The 17,404-nt window shown below is 35.7% G+C and overlaps 1 protein-coding gene across 1 annotated transcript; it reads right to left on the bottom strand.

Moving 5' to 3' along the window:
• Positions 1–271: 271 nt before the first annotated feature.
• Positions 272–3,507, bottom strand: LOC130943599 (uncharacterized). Its single transcript, XM_057871540.1, has 7 exons — positions 3,051–3,507; positions 2,567–2,656; positions 2,403–2,483; positions 1,986–2,117; positions 1,324–1,545; positions 1,128–1,220; positions 272–788 (listed from the first exon to the last, which is right to left on the bottom strand). The coding sequence occupies exons 1-7, from the start codon at positions 3,324–3,326 to the stop codon at positions 627–629; spliced, it is 1,056 nt and encodes a 351-aa protein (XP_057727523.1). The 5' UTR covers positions 3,327–3,507; the 3' UTR covers positions 272–626.
• Positions 3,508–17,404: the final 13,897 nt, after the last annotated feature.

Genomic DNA, 17,404 nt, shown 5'->3' with positions numbered 1-17,404 from the left:
AACTTTTATCCATTCTTCCTTATCTGTTTTAATGGCCAGTAGAGTTTTTTTACTTATTTCCGCGGGAATTTATTAGATATTAATCTCTCAGAAATTCTTCAAATATTTAATGTCTTCATCTTCAAATAGTTGTCACTTTGTCCTATACGTGTCAAATTTTGTGTACTATAAATCTATAATACATGGAGGATCGTAGTCGTCACGATATATTCATTGCGTATCAACTTTTTTGCACTGGAATCTATTTTGGAGATGGGTATAAGTGGTAGTATCATATGAACGTGCTATATTATATAACAAAATTAAATAGCTGCATTTGAAATATTTGTTCACAGTTGAGAGTAGAGACTGCCAAATATTATGAATGAAAATCAAGGATGCATAGAACAACTTCAGGAATGGATATCAATCAACCTTGACATCTTATCTCTTCAGTATAACTATCGATAGAAAGTTTAACCGGATATGTCAACTATTACAATAAATAAAGATATATCTTCCTAGCGTACTTAGGGGCTCTGAAAAATGTAGCATCCTTTACCTTTAGTTCATGACTGAAACATCAGCAAATCAGATAAGAAGTGGAAAATCTATTGAGCTGCAACTTGGGACATTATCAAGACTGCTTAAACATTTTCACCTGGAGGCAACTCGGCAAGCTTTGGAGGAGTGCCAAGTACTCTTTCCATGTCATAACGAACTTCAATATTGCGAATGCTGTACCCAACCACCATCAACCAATAAAGAAGTTTGGCGAGTTCCGGTGCACTCGTCTCAGTCACACTAGTCTGTAAAATGATAATGAAGTAGGTTACACACAAGGCTCAAATGATACAAATAGAATCATTCCCAAGTTACCTAGCATCACATGACCAAATAGAAGTAGGATTCACATGAGCAGCACCCAGTCAAATTAAAAAAAGAGTATGAACTTATTTTGCCAAAAATGAGTTCCACCTTAGTATCTTTGAGACACGTACAACCTTAAAAGTGGGAAGAAAAAAATTCACAATTACACCGAGACAACTTCGATAAATGACTAGGTTTGGGTATAATATTCAATGATCTGATGTATACATCAAATGGGTTAAGAAGAAAAGGAGATTGTGATAACTGCAGAGACAAACCTTCATCTGGCTAGGATCTGAAACAGCCAGTAGGCGCTTTATAAAAGTATTCATCGCAAACACAACATCCTCCCCAGCACTACTAGTCAAATCCTACACATTAAAATGAATGGCTATTATGGCATATTATTGACAATAAAAAACTCTACAATAAAAGCTATATTAGGGATCGACAACAAATGTAGAATTAATTAACCTTCAGATTGCGAGGCTCGAGAGATTTTAGATATTCCAACAACTCATTTTGTGCATTGTTAGATTGTCGCCCAACTTGACGATTCAGCTCCTCTATCTCTGCTTCAAGTAACTCAATATACTTTTTAGCATCTATTGTCTCAGCCCCAGATAAATTGTTCCAACGAATGACTTCACCTGAAACATGCTTCTTCTGTGTACCAGGTGCATAGTCTGGCACATCCTGCAACATTTTAAGAGTATAATCCAAAGCATGTACATAAGCATGCTTAATCTGAGTTTATACCATAATGATATAGTCACTAAAGGAAAACTAAAGTACAAGGCATCATAGAAATTTCTTAAACATCAGATTCCCAAGACTTAATCCTCTTCGTTCTTGTGCTCAAAGCCAACCAAACATTAAAGTCCCCCATAATGTTTTCTTTCCTTCTAAGCAACTCCGACTGGAATCATATAAGGAGGGAAAAGGGTAGCATAGAACACAATACAACGGACCAACCAGTGTCATCCAAATAAGTATTCAAGTCTCAAAGGAGTAAAAGCACCCTTAAATATTCTAGCACTTAGGTATATTTTAAACACAAAGTAAACCCCCCCCCCCCCCTTTTTTTTTCTCCAAAAATTCCAAAAATAATAGGGGAAAAAAGGACATATTGTTACCTTCTTATCCTGCATCTCTGGAAGAGCAACCTGTTCCAAACTTTCTTGCAACTCCAAACGGTATTGTGCATTCCTGAACATGTATCCGGTCATCATGACACTGTACATGAGCTGTGCAAGGTTTTCAGCTACCTAAATAAAAGGAAAATGGTTCCATTGAATTAAGTAAGATTGATAGACCTAGACAAAACAAAAGATGAAAACTACAATTCAACCCAGCATCAATACATTTCTCATTAAGCTCAGGCATGTACTGTAAGGGAAAGAAACATTTCTCAAAGATGTCAAGAAAATAGCTATCCACCAAAATATAACTATCATAATCTTTGTGGAAGCTCACATACACTGTTTATCATAAAATGGTAATCAAAGTTAACAAATTATGGCAACAGAATGAGCAACTCATAACAATCTTACAGTTGTAATTGTTACTGCGAAAAATTGAGGCGGCAGTGTCCCAATCATATTCGTCACTGTTTGTCGCATTGCATCCACAACCTAATCACCAACACAAGCTACATTCAGTAAATGTGTATGGTATAAAAACATAAAAATTCATATCAAGAACACCATCTATATACCTGTTGAGGTGCTCTTTTCACAAACAATTCCATAAATTCTGGCTGCACGTTCTTAACATACTCCAGTAAAATATCTCTCCTACCCTTCGACTAGTTATTTCAAAATGTATAATCACTAATCGTTAATACAATCATAAAAAAAAAAAATTAGACAGCAGTAAATAATTATCTTAGAAAATGAACCGCAGAACCTCAACCACAATAAGTAAAAGAGCTAAAAAGTGATTTGATAAGGAAATTTTTGAACATTAGATTCATTCATAATACCCTTGTAGAGGGCTTTGCAGTTCCAAGAAAACAAAAATCCATATCCAAATAATACTAATATATATATATATATATATATATATATATATATATATATATATATATATATATATTCCCATCCAATAATTTTAAAATAATAATTTATCGATAATTGATAATAATGATTTAAAAAAGGGTATTTTGGATAGGGTTGGAGTAAAGGGATAAGAAGAGTTACGAGAGTGCCATTTGGGGGCTTGGAGTCGCCGGCAGCGTTAGAACTGGAACTGTCGTTGTTAGAGGAATCGTAAGCTTCAACTCTGAAAGCGAATCTTCGATTATGCGTGGAGATTCTAATTGATGAGGGCGAACGAATTGGGAAGGAAACAAGAGTGGTTGAAGCGCAATTTGAAGAAGAAGAAGAAGGAGAAGAAGAAGAAGAAGAAGAAGAAGAAGAAGAAGAAGAAACAAGTAGTTGAGGAATGAAGGTAGGTTTCCCTGTCAAGGTATTCATAGCTGGCAGGTAGAGCAAGAACCAGTTGAGGTAAATAGTTGAATGAGTGAATGAATATGTCAAACTGAGAGCCCGAACCTATTAATATTGGAAATGCAGTGCTCGTGTAGTTGTGCTTCCATTGTAATTGGAGAAGCGGCAGCAGAAACTCTTACCCTGAGGCTTCATTGCCCAGGGTCCAAGGATGAGGTTAAGTGCTTAACACCACCCCTTGCACGTGCCACCTTTAGTATTACAATTACCATTTTACCATTGTTACAAGGTGCTGTCTCTGGTGGCATATTGTTTTTGTTGGCTAAGCTTGATACAAGAGGTGCGCCTAAGCTGGAAGCGCGTCAAGTCAGAGTTAGCTCGAGTTCGGCTCGTTAATAATTCGATAAGATAAATTTATAAGTTGATCAGTTAAACTTGAGCCTAAATTTAAAATTAAATGAGTTGAATTTGAGTTTGGATAAATTCAACTCATTAACTCACGAGCGAACTCGATTATATATATATGATCTTAATTATTTAAAATTTTATATTTATTTTTTATATATAATTTTGATGTAAGATATAAATAAAAAATTTATAACTTATTGATAGATAAACAATATATAAAATTGATCTTTTTAAATATCTTTTAAATATATAAATTATAATTTATTGATATAGAATTATAGATTATATTCCTATTATTTGAGTCAGTTCGTGAGCTTTCGGTGAGTCAAGGTTGAGCTTAAGAAATGAGCCAAGCTCAATTTTTGTGAGCTGAACTTGAGTTTGGTCTAACGCGACTCAACTCGACTCACTTCCAGCCTTAGTTGCCCTAATTAGAGAGCGACATGTGGAAGCTAGATATGGTGTTGACCGCAACACTTGCAGTGCTAAAATATGTGAAGTGAGACATGATAATTTTAATTTTTTTATATAAAATAAAAAAATTATCTTCACAGAAAAATTATACTAACTTTAGTTTTTAAATTATTTTTTTGTATCGGGAGCAAGTTTATCGCTTCCCTCAGCAAACCTTATCATTTTTCACAAGGATCGTCGCTTTCCTCGACGAACTTTCTATAATATACGAAGTTCACTACCTTCTTCGACAAACTTCAAGCAGGTTCCTTAATAAAATCTCATCGAGACCGATTGGAAACTAAAATCACTACAAGTAACTCATCCTTCTCCATTTACCCTGATCTTCTGCTTATTCTATATAATGTTTGGAATTCCATTTTTATCCATTCATTATGATGGTGAAATAATACATGATCAATAGGGATCTATCATGTTCAGTTCTGTTTAATCAGTATTTGCATATGTGCCACCTAAAGTTGAAAGTCGAACAGCGTTGAAGAATTTGATATTGTATGTCATTGGTCAACAATACGAAAAGAGTGAAAAAAATCTACTACAATTATCCGTCCGAAAGTAGATAACACTTTATTTTACAAAAAGTATATCATAATTGTATTGTTATTATTATTTTGTTATTTTTTTTATTTGATGGTGATTTTGATAAGATTTTATGTTTTTTGTAAATTAGGAATCGGTTACGTGATGACATACGTCTTATTAGGGTTTGGTGTAACAATTGGACAAATATCTATCTGTTGGAATTATTTACTTTTCAAGTTGAGTTAGGTGGAGAAACTTCTGCAAATATTGTTGATGATACCCCCTTTAAGTGGGGTGGCCAGGGAAAACATTAGAAGGATGATGGCTAACTTAAATATGTCACTTGAAGGTAATCAAGAGGGGTTAAATGTCGAAAGCTAATACTTGATAAACCACTATTTTATGGTTTATCTTGTGCTAATTTGAGTGGTTTTTATCAAGCCTTTGCACACTTATTCATACTATTTGCATGGTTTTACATTTTTCCTTCCTAACTTTGTGATATGATTGAGAACATGCTTCTTTGGCCTTATATTTGCTAATATTAATCCTCTCTTATTACCATTAGATGTTGTGATATGTGTGTTAAGTGTTTTCAGAGATTACAGGGCAGGAATGACTTAGAAGATGGAAAGGAAGCATACAAAAGTGGAAGGAATACAAGAAACTGAAGGAACTACTAAAACTGTCCAACCTGACCTTCTGGTACTAAATCGACCATAACTTGAGCTATAGAAGTTCAAATGATGCGGTTCCAGTTGCGTTGAAAAGCTAACGTTCGGAGCTTTGCAACGATATATAATTTGTCATAACTGCCCCGAAGCCAAGCGACGCGAACGCGTGGATCACGCGGACGCGTGACCGGGCAAAAACCCAATCCACGTGAACGCGTGGACGACGCTTCCGCGTGACTTTGTAGCGACCTGTACGTACTAGAAATTGCTGGGCTATTTTTGACCCAATTTTTGGCCTAGAAAACACATATTAGAGGCTATAAAGTGGGGGAATCCATCCATTCATTCAATTCACACAACATTCAAATTTATAATTTTAATTTTAGATGTAGTTTTTCTAGAGAGAGAGAGAGGCTCTCTCCTCTCTCTTAGGTTTTGGGATTTTGGATTTTTTTTAGGATTAAGATTTCTACTTCTCAATTTCCAGGTTCAATGTTCTTTTTATTTATTTTCCCATTTTAATTTATGAAATTTTTCATGTTAGATTTGATTTCTTTTATTAATGCAATTTGAGGTATTTCAGATATATGATTTTTATTTAGCTTTCTATATTCTTGGCTTTGGTTGAGTAATTAGAGACTCTTGAGTTATCAAACTCTTTTGTTGATTGATAATTGGGAGTTGCTAATTGACTTGAATTCTACTAACTCTAGTCTTTTTTTGGGAATTGACTAGGACTTGAGGATTCATATTGATTTATCCACTTGACTTACCTTCATAGTTAGAGGTTGACTAAGTGGGAGCAACGAGCAATTATCATCACAATTGATAAGGATAACTAGGATAGGACTTCTAATTTCCATACCTTGCCAAGAGTTTTCTTAGCTATTGATTTATTAATTCCTGCAATTTATTTCTCTTGTTCAAACCTTTCAAAAACCCAAAAATAATGTTTTCCATAACCAATAATAAAACACACCTCCCTGCAATTCCTTGAGAAGACGACCCGAGGTTTGAATACTTCGGTTATTTATTTTTATTGGGTTTGCTTAAGTGACAAACAAAACTTTTGTACAAAAGAATTCTCTGTTGGTTTAGAAGCTATACTTACAACGTGATTATATTTTTAAATTTCTTTACCGACAGAAAATCCGATCGTCAAAATGGCGTCGTTGCCGAGGAATTGCAAACGTGTACCTTATTATTAGTTATTGTAAATATTTTTCTTGTTTATTTTCTTTGCTTTGATCTAAAAATTCTAAGTTTTGTGTCATTTTATTATTTTTCTATTTCCTCATTAATTTCAAAAATGTCTTTTCTCTTTATTTTAATTGATTTTTTCGAAAATTACAAAAAAAAAATTCACATTTTTATTTTAAAATTTTTATCTTATCTTATCTTAGTTTTAAATTTCAAAATTCAAATCTTTTTCAAAAATCATATCTTTTTCAAAATCTTATCTTATCTTATTTCAAAATCAAAATTTCAAATTTCAATATTTAAAATTCTAAAATTCAAAATTCAAATTTTAAAATTTAATTTTAATATTTTAAAAATCAAACCTTTTTCAAATCTTTATCTTATATTGTTGTCAGTGTTTCTAAGTTTTAGGAGTTTATTTTCATTAATTTTTTATTAGTTTTTTATTTTAATTTCTTTAGCTACTATGAATTCTCACCCCTTTGGTTTCAAGTTTGGTTCCAATGTTGTTGTAGGGAATGGAAGCTCTAATAGGAACAGGCATCAAGGTTGGAAAAATTAAAGAAGATGGGAGGAGTCACAGGGATTTGATCAACCCTCTTGGCAATAGCCTCCGCCAATATACTATGACCAAGAGTCATTCCAAGAAGCATATCAAGATAATGGCTATGGTGAGCGCTCTTTTGATTATCAACAACCACCACCATACGCCTATGAACCCCCTCCTCAACATAGTTTTGGACCACCAAACTCACAAGCCCCTTTTCACCAGTCACCTTCATATGACCCTAACCCTTATCCACCATATCAACCACCATATGAGCCATACCTAGAATCACCACCTCAATATACACCATGTCCATATCCATCAATCCAAGAACACTATGATCCTACTTATGATAGCCAAGCAGAATAAGAGTCAAAGGATCGTTTCAAGAAGACAATGGATCGACTCAATGCAACCATTCAACAACTGGGCCAAGCGATAAGTCGACTAGACTCCTGACATCTGGACACTCAAGGAACTCCCATGGCTTCATGTGGAGAATCTACTGAAGAACGCAGCATAAAGGAGAAGCTAGAAACTCCGGTGAACAGTGAGCAACATGGCTTTGTATTGGAACAAGTGGAGGAAGCCATAATAGTTGAAGAGGAAGAAGTGGTTGAAGACTTAGGAGATGCGGAACCTCCATTTGAACCTCAAGTCATAGAGCCTCCTTCCAAGACACTTGAAATTGATGTTGAGGAGGGTGTACAACCTCCAAGACATATCATGGTTGAAGATTTGGAAGAGGTTAATCCAGAGATGGAGATTCAAGAAGACAAAGCACAACCTCCCATGCCCTTGGTAAGCAATGAAGAAGAGATTGAATTGGAAGAAAGCTACCAAGAGGAAGAGGTTGAAATTGAAGAAGCTTGCAAAGAGCTGGAAGTTGTCAGAGAAGAGCACAAGGGAGTGGAGCTTGCAAATTCATTAGAAATACCTCTCCTAAGGCCATTACCGTCCAACACAACGTTCAAGTGGGTAAAATTCCTATCCTTATCCTTTACTTTCCCACTTGAATATGGGCTACTGGAGACGGATGGTCAACTTAGAGCTCTTTGTGGCATTAAGAGTAAGAGGAAGATGGTTAGTGGTTGGAGTTGTCAAGCAAGGTTCAACATGGTTGTGTGCTCAAAGTTTAAATGCAAAGGTTGGTGTAGAGCTCAATTGAATGGGTCTAGGATATTGTTTGGCCGCTTCAGTGAGAATTCAGACTGCTTGCCACCCAGATGAAACAATATTGCTCAACAAGAAGACGGGTGCAAAAGCAAGATTTGGGACCCCGGAATTCATTCTAGCAGTCAACACTCTTGGAGCTTTGTCACTTGCTTTAACTTGCTTGAAGGCTTTCTGCACCTAATTTGGGATCCCGGAGGCCATTGGAATTACAAACATTGGTGGAGATTCCTGGATGAGTTCAAGCATAAGCCACCATGACAGGGAGCTCACCAAATGTCCAATTTAAGGACTTTAACTAAAAGTGCTAGGTGGGAGACAATCCACCATGGTATATTCTTTCTTTTTTGTTCTTAGTTTTATTTTATTTTATTTTTATTCGTGTTCATTCATAATTTCTGCATAGTCATCTGCATTTTGCATTTTGCATTCTGCATACTGAAAAAAATGCACACGACGCGCGAGCGTCACTGACGCGTCCGCGTCATTAGTGCATTAGAAACAAGGAAGAAAAGAAGCAGAGAGTCAAGCGAGAGCGTGGCTGAAGGTGTGCCTTAGGCACAAGCATGCCCACGCGATCGCGTCACCCACGCAACTGCGTCATTCTGAAAAAGAGCCTCCCACGCGATCGCGTGGCCCTGCAAAATCGACGTAAAGAGGTGTATGGCAGAAAGTTATAACGAAGTGGGTTTAGAACGGTGCTAGAAGCACAAGCCTTACCACGCGAACACGTGCCCCACGTGTCCGCGTCGCTTTTCAAAATATGGCCATTCACGCGATCGCGTCACCCACGCGAACGCGTCACCCACGCGAACGCGTCACCCAGATTTTTGGCAAAATACATTTAAAACAAAGAGTTGCGCATACACGAGGCTGCACTCACGCCAGTAGCACAAATCAGGCTACGCCATCGCGTGACCGACGCGTCCGTGTCACTTCAAAATTGCGCCAATCGCGCGAACGCATGATCCACGCGTCCGCGTCGCATGCGACGCACAATTTATCCAGATCAGCCAACTATCTTATCTTTTCTTCCCCAAATCTAAATCTTTTCTTTCCCTTCTTATTTCTTTCTTCCTTATTCTTTCTTACTTTCTTTTTCTTCATTTCTTTAACTTCTCATCCTTCTTCACTTTCATTCTATTTTCCTTAATTTGCATAATTTCATTCATTGCATTTTAATTTCGTGCATATTTTTATTTTTTTTTCTAAATTTATTATTTTTCGATTGGTGTTAAATTTTCTTTTTCAACTGTTGTATCTTTTGTGGTATTCTTTTGGTGCTTCATGACTTGTTTTATTCTGATTGGGTATTATTATTCATAAGTCAATGCTAATCTTTTATGATACTTGCATTCCATTTGCATTGCTATGCATTTACACTATCTTTCATTGCCCACACTCTTCCCCTATTGTTGCAAATTTTTGCACTCTTGATTTGCCATGTGCTTCTACTGTTTTCTCACTTGCATGTTGTAGCCACCATGTAATTGAGACCCTTATTATTTGGCATTAACACCCATATTTTATTTGTTTTCTATGTTTGTTTCTAGGTTACTTTTCTTTTTTTCCTCTTCTTTCAGGATGGCCACCGAGGAAGAGAAAGGAGAAGCTTCTATATGGGGTAACAAACAAGTCCATCTGCACAATCTTTGGAGAAAAACATCATTTGTAGCAGCCCATCCACTTGCACATCTCAGCATGCACCGAGGACGGTGCAATATTTAAGTGTGGGGAGGTCGATACCGAAATGTCCAACTTAAGCATAAGCCACCATAACCGGGAGCTCACTAAATGTCCAACTTAAGGACTCTAACTAAAAGTGCTAGGTGGGAGACAACACAACGTGGTATGATCGTTCCATTTTCAATTTTATTTAGTTTTGTTTGTTTTTTAGTTTTATTTTATTTCATTGAACCTGGAAGTATTCATAACATCTGCATCGGCATCTGCATACTGCATTCTACATTTCGTAGTTAAAAAAATGGGGGATTAAGGCATGCGACGCGCCAGCGTCACTGACGCACTCGCGTCATAGTGCCTTCGCAACAATGAAGAAAAAAAAACAGAGAGTTACGCAGGAGTGTGGCTGGAGGCGTGCCATAGGCACAAATGGACCACGCGAACGCGTCACTGACGCATCCGCGCAATTTGCAAAACCCAACCCCCATGCGTCCGCGTCACTCGAGCGCATGCGTGGTGTGCGAAATCGATGTAAAAATGTATTTAGACAGAAAGTTGTGCTGGAATGTTGCTGGAATGGTGCTGGAAGCACCAACCAAACCACGCGACCGCGCGTCCCACGCGTCTGCGTCACATGAGCCCAGCGCAGTCCATGCGATTGCGTGACGCACGCGTTTGCGTCACCTGCGCCGCTAATAAACCACTATTTTATGATATATCTTGTGCTTTAATTGAATGATTTTATTAACTCTTCACCTACTTATTCATATGAATTTACATGATTTTACAATTCCTTCCTTATGATGTGACATATGAGAAAACATGTTTCCTATGCTTTAAAATTATTAAATTTAATTATCATGTATTACCATTCGATGCCATAATTTGTGTGTTGAGTACTTTCAGGTTTTATAGGGCAGGACTGACTTAAAGGATGGAAAGAAAACATACAAAAATGGAAGGAAAGCACAAATTGGAGTTTTTGAAGAAACTGGAAGCGACGCGAACGCTTGACCCACATAGACGTGTGCTTAGTACAAAGAGCATCGACACGAGCGCATGGATTACGTGAATGCGTGACTCGCGAAACACAACTAACGCGGATGCATGACTGACGCGACCGCGTGGAAGAGCAAAACTCCAGATGACGCGACCGCGTGACGTGCGCGATTTGCAGAATTTGCAGAAGTCTGCCCCAGCGACTTCTGGGCCCTTTTTGGTCCAGATCCAAGGCCAGAGAATACAGATTAAAGGGGTATAAATGGAGGAATCCATCCATTCATCAATAGAGGAGACACGAGATACAGGATACAACATACATTCATACATAGTTTTAGGATTTAGATGTAGCTTTTAGAGAGAGAGGCTCTCTCCTCTCTCTTAGGATTAGGATTCCTCTTAAAGGATTTAGGAATATTTTCATCTTCTTTATCTCAGGTTCAATGTTCTTTTTATCTATTTTCTCTTTTATTTGTTTATGAACATTTCATGTTAGGATTTTCTTAAATAATATAATTTGAGGTATTTCAGACTCATGATCGCTTTCTTCTATTTATTATATAAATAATTTAAATTATCCCCTTTTGGCTTTGGTTGATTAATTGGTGACTCTTGAGTTGTCAAACTTATCGTGATTGATAATTGTTACCTTTGCTGCTTAATTTAGATTCCTATAACTCTAGTCTTTCCTTAAGGAGTTGACTAGGACTTTAGGTGTTAAATTGTTTTGTCCACTTAACTTGCCTTCATAGTTAGAGGTTGACTTAGTGGGAGAAAAAGTATAATTCTCATCACCATTGATAAGGATAACTAGGATAGGACTTCCAGCTTTCATACATTGCCAAGAGATTTCTTAGTTATTAATTTATTAATTCCTGCGATCCATTTCTCTTGTTCAAAACCTTTTCAAAACCCAAAAATACTATTTTCTATAGCCAATAATAAAACACACTTCCCTGCAATTCCTTGAGAAGACGACCCGAGATTTGAATACTTCGGTTTATAAATTTTATTGGATTTGTTACTTGTGACAACCAAACGTTTGTACGAAAGGATTTTCTGTTGGTTTAGAAGCTATACTTACAACGCGATTATATTTTTATATTTCTTTACCAATAGGTAATCCGATCGTCAGCCGCACAGCTTATCCATCCCAGCGTCAACTATCTTATCTTTTCTTAATCTTTTTCTTTCCCCTTTCTTAATTCTTTCTTCTTCCTTCTTTTCTTTCTTCTATTATCTCCATTCTTCTTCTTATTCATTCTTTCTCTTGTTCTCTTTTTACTCTTTTCTCCTTCCTTCCTTCCTTTCTTCTTACTCTTCTTCCCCCTTGCTTTTTTTTATATTTGTTGTTTTTACATTGGTGTTACAATCTTCTTACTCATCTGTTGCATATCTCCTGCATTATTTTAGGTGCTTCTTAACTTGTTTGCTATTCAGTTGACATGCCATGTGCTTCTATTATTTTCTCACTTGTATGTTGTAGCTACCATGTAATTGAGACCCTCATTATTTGGCATTAACCCACCCAGACTTTATTTATTTTCTTATCTTTATTTCTGGGTTAATTTTTCTTTTTTTCCTCTTCTTTCAGGCTGGCCACCGAGGAAGGGAAAAGAAAAGAACTTCTATATGGAGAGACAGGTAAGTCAATCTGCACAATCTATAGAGAAAGGCATCAGCTGGAGCAGTCCGTCCACTTGTATATCTTAACATGCACCGAGGACGGTGCAATCTTTATGTGTGGGGATGTCGATGCCGATCTCCACGGGTTAGTTATTCTCTTCTCAACACCAATGTCTTATTTTTTTTATTAGTTCATTGTTGCATTGCATAATAGATTGCATGTGTAGTTGATTGTTTGCATTTAAATACTACTTAGTTGAAAAATGATAAGTTTCTTTTTAAAATCCTATTTTTGAATAATTTCACTAATTTAAATTAAAAAATAAAATTTTTCATGTGTTAAATTTGTTTGAAGTTGTATTTGGAACATAATTTTTTGAGCCAAAGAACATACAACCTGTGAGATTTTGAGCTTATTTATATGGTTACATTATTTAACCATAAATTTTTATTCTTGTGTGTTTTCTTCTCTATGATTACAATCTTTACTTTGTTCCATTCTATATGTCCACTATTGAGTGTATTTACATGCTTGCATATGATTGAGGCCATTACTTATTTTTGCTCACTTATCCCAAATAAGCCTACCTTTTTATATCACCCTTGTTAGCCACTTTGAGCTTTTTAATCCCCTTCTGTTCTATAACCACATCACTAACCTTAAGCAGAAAAATAAATTAATTATCCCAAATTGAATCTTTGATTAGCTTAAGATAGAGATTATGCATCAACTAAGTGTGGGAAACTATGGGAACAGGGGTTAATAAGGAAATGTATCATGTTTCTAATTTATTTGAATATTGAGAATTTGGGAACCTACTCATGAAAACCCAAAATAGAAAAATAATGAAAAATTCATATGCATTGATAAGTTATGATTATTTTTCTATTAAAAGAAAAAAAAAAGAAAAAAAATAGAAAAATCCAAAAATATTCAATAAATAAGTAAATAAATAAGGGGACAAAAGTACCCCAATGTTAAGCTTTAATAGAAAGATCAATGCACATGTGATAAAGAAATATCAAAAATTTGGTACATGAGTATGTGATACAAAAGTGGGAATTATGGGTAGCTAGGTGTGATTTTTAGAATTACATAGAGTATGTGTGTGTATTAGGTAGGAGTTTAGGTTAGTCAAAGATTTATATTATAACTCATTTGGCCATACATATATCCTTACCTTTATCTAGGGGTGGAAAAAGGCCAGGCGGCCTGCAGCCTAGCCTGTGTTTGGCCTGGCCTGGCCTGATCTGTTATAAAATAGGCACAGGCCTAGACTCTTTTAAAAGCCTTAATACATTAATAGGCCAGGCCCAGGCTTACTAATTAGCCTTATAGGCCTGTCAGGCCTGTCTAGGCCTGTTAAAATATAATTAAATATATAAATAATTATTTATTATTAATAAAATTATGAGATATTTTAAATTTATTATATTTTATTATAAATATTTTTGTATATTTTAAATATGTTAAAAGTTTAAAATTTTTTATAAATATTAAATATATGACATATTATATAATACTATTTTTATTAAAAAATAATTTTTTTAAATAATATTTTTATTTTTGTAAAAAAAATTATCAGGCCTTTTAACAGGCTTCAGGTCAGGCCATGCTGAATAACAGGCCAGGCCTAGTACTTTATAAAGAGCCTATAACAGGCTGCAGGCCAGGCTCAGGCCAATCAACTGTATGACAGGCCAGGCCTGTTAAGAGCAAAGCCTGTCCTGGCCTGGCCTGTTTCCACCCCTACCTTTACCTCAGCCCCATTACAACCCTGAAAAGACCTCATGATGTTTGCATTGGTATGCTAAATATTTGTTGATTGGTTAGATGAAGAACAAGGTTGAGAAAACATGACTAGGGAAGAGTAGAGTGATTGACCCTAGACACTTGAGAGTTAGAGTGATATACACTACCAGTAAGGGTTCAGTGCTTGATTCAATGTTCCCTGCTTTTATGAGCTATCTTCTCACAAGTTTACTTGTCTTTTATTATATGATCTGAATTAGTAGAATTTGAATTATTTTTGTCTTGGAGAACTTGTTTACTTTTAACTAAGTAGGTAGAAACATTTTGCATATAGTTGCATTCATATACATAGGTTGCATTGCATGAGTCTTACTTTCCCCCATTCACTCTTTTAGCTTCTCTTGAGCTTAGCATGAGGACATGCTAATGTTTAAGTGTGGGGAGGTTGATAAACCACTATTTCATGGTTTATCTTGTGCTCAATTGAGTGGTTTTTATCAACTCTTTACCCACTTATTCATACTATTTGCATGTTTTACAATTCCTTTCCAGAATTTGTTCTATGATTGAAAACTTGCTTCCTAGAGTCTTTAATTTGTGTATTTCAATAATCTCTTATTACCATTCGATGCCTTGATATGTGTGTTAAGTATTTTCAGAGATTACAAGGTAGGAATGGCTTAGAGGATGAAAAGGAAGCATGCAAAAGTGGAAGGAATACAAGAAACTGAAGGAACTGCTAAAGCTGTCTAGCCTGACCTTTTGGTACTAAATCGACCATAAATTGAGCTATAGAGATCCAAATGACGCGGTTCCAGTTGTGTTGGAAAGCTAACATCTGGGGCTTCGCAACGATATATAATTTTCCATAGCTACTTTGAAGTTAGGCGATGCGGATGCGTGGATGACGTGCACGCATTGCATCTGCGAATTTCAATCCATGCAAACGCGTGGACGACGCCTCCGCGTCACTTTGCCGCGATCTGTACGAACCAGATTTCACAATCAGCAATTTCTGGGCTGTTTTTGACCCAATTTTCGGCCCAGAAAACACATATTAGAGGATATAAAATGGGAGAATCCATCCATTCATTGGAGAATTCATACAACATTCATATTTCACTTTTCATAATTTAGATGTAGATTTTAGAGAGAGGCTCTCTCCTCTCTCTTAGGATTTAGGATTAGGATTCCTCTTAAAGGATTTAGGATTTCTTCTTCTCAATATTTAGGTTCAATGTTCTTTTTATTTTCCCAATTTGACTTATGAACTTTTTCATGTTGGATTTGATTTCTTTTATTAATATTTGAGGTATTTCAGACACATGACTTTTATTTAGTTTCTTATATTCTTGGTTCTAGTTGATTAATTGGTGACTCTTAAGTTATCAAACTCATCGTGATTGATAATTGTTGTCTTTGCGGATTGATTTAGATTCCTATAACTTTAGTCTTTCCTTAGGAGTTGACTAGGACTTTAGGTGTTAAATTGATTTGTCCACTTGACTTACCTTTATAGTTAGAGGTTGACTGAGTGGGAGCAAAAATATAATTCTCATCACCATTGATAAGGATAACTAGGATAGGACTTCCAGTTTTCATACTTCGCCAAGAGTTTTCTTTGCTATTGATTTATTAATTCCTGCAATCTATTTTTCTCATTCAACCTTTCAAAAACCTAAAAATACTATTTTCCATAACCAATAATAAATCATACTTCCCTGCAATTCCTTGAGAAGACGACCCGAGGTTTGAATACTTCGGTTTATAAATTTTATTGGGTTTGTTACTTGTGACAACTAAACGTTTGTACGAAAGGATTTTCTGTTGATTTAGAAGCTGTACTTACAACGCAATTATATATTTGTTAAATTTCTTTACCGATAGAAAACCTGATCGTCAGTACCATATCTTAGTGCCATTGGAGCGCTAATGTATCTTGCTAATAATACACGATCCGATATATCATTCGCAGTGAATTTACTAGCAAGGTATAGTTCCTCTCCAACCAGAAGACATTGGAGTGGAATCAAGCAAATTTTTCGATATCTTCATGGAACGGTTGATATAGGATTGCTTTAACCATATGGATCAAAGTCACAATTAGTTGGCTATGCTGATGCTGGATACTTATTTGATCCACACAAAGGGAGATCTCAAACAGGATACATGTTCACATATGGTGGTATAGCTATATCATGGAGGTCCACGAAACAGACAATAGCAACAACCTCCTCTAATCATGCTGAAATACTAGCGATACATGAAGTAAGTCACGAGTGTTTTTGGCTCAGGAGTTTGATCAAATATATTCTGTTATCATGTGGACTGATTGATCATAAGATAGCTTCAACTGTCCTGTTTGAAGATAATAATGCATGCATTGCTCAACTTAAAGGCGGATACATCAAAGGTGATGGAACAAAGCATATTTCTCCCAATTTTTCTTCACTCGTGATCTTCAAAATCAAGGGACAATTGATGTCCAATAGATCTGCTCAAGTGACAATCTGGCAGATTTATTCACAAAGTCACTCCCAAAGTCCTCATTTGAAAGATTGGTGCATGAGATTGAGATGCATCGATTTCGAGATATTAAATGATGTCGACAAGAGGGGGAGACTGTACTTTTTTTTCCTTGATCAGATTTTTTTTCATTGAATTTTTCTTGACAAGGTTTTAAATGAGGCAGTCCCATCACAAAGAATATTATACTCTTTTTCCTTCATTAAAGTTTTTCCCATTAGATTTTCTTTAGTAAGGTTTTAATGAGGCATATTCATAATGGTCATCTAAGGGGGAGTGTTACAGTATGGATGTCCACCAACCCTTTTATCTAATTAAAAGGTGCTTGGATATTACAAACTTTTAATGTAGACGGTGTTATCATTTCTAAATCTTGAAAAAGCTAATTTTGTACATCTATAAATAAGGTTTCATAGTCTTACATACAATACAAAACAATAATAAAATACTCTCTCTCTTTTTTACAATACAAAATACTTCTTTACTTTATTTCTTCGTATACCATTAATATAATATTAAT

The sequence above is a fragment of the Arachis stenosperma genome, chromosome 8 (genome assembly GCF_014773155.1).
Source record: "Arachis stenosperma cultivar V10309 chromosome 8, arast.V10309.gnm1.PFL2, whole genome shotgun sequence".
In the NCBI taxonomy this organism is placed as follows: Eukaryota; Viridiplantae; Streptophyta; class Magnoliopsida; order Fabales; family Fabaceae; genus Arachis; species Arachis stenosperma.
The sequence above is the reverse complement of the archived record's forward strand: the minus strand, read 5'-3'. Positions and strand labels throughout refer to the sequence as shown.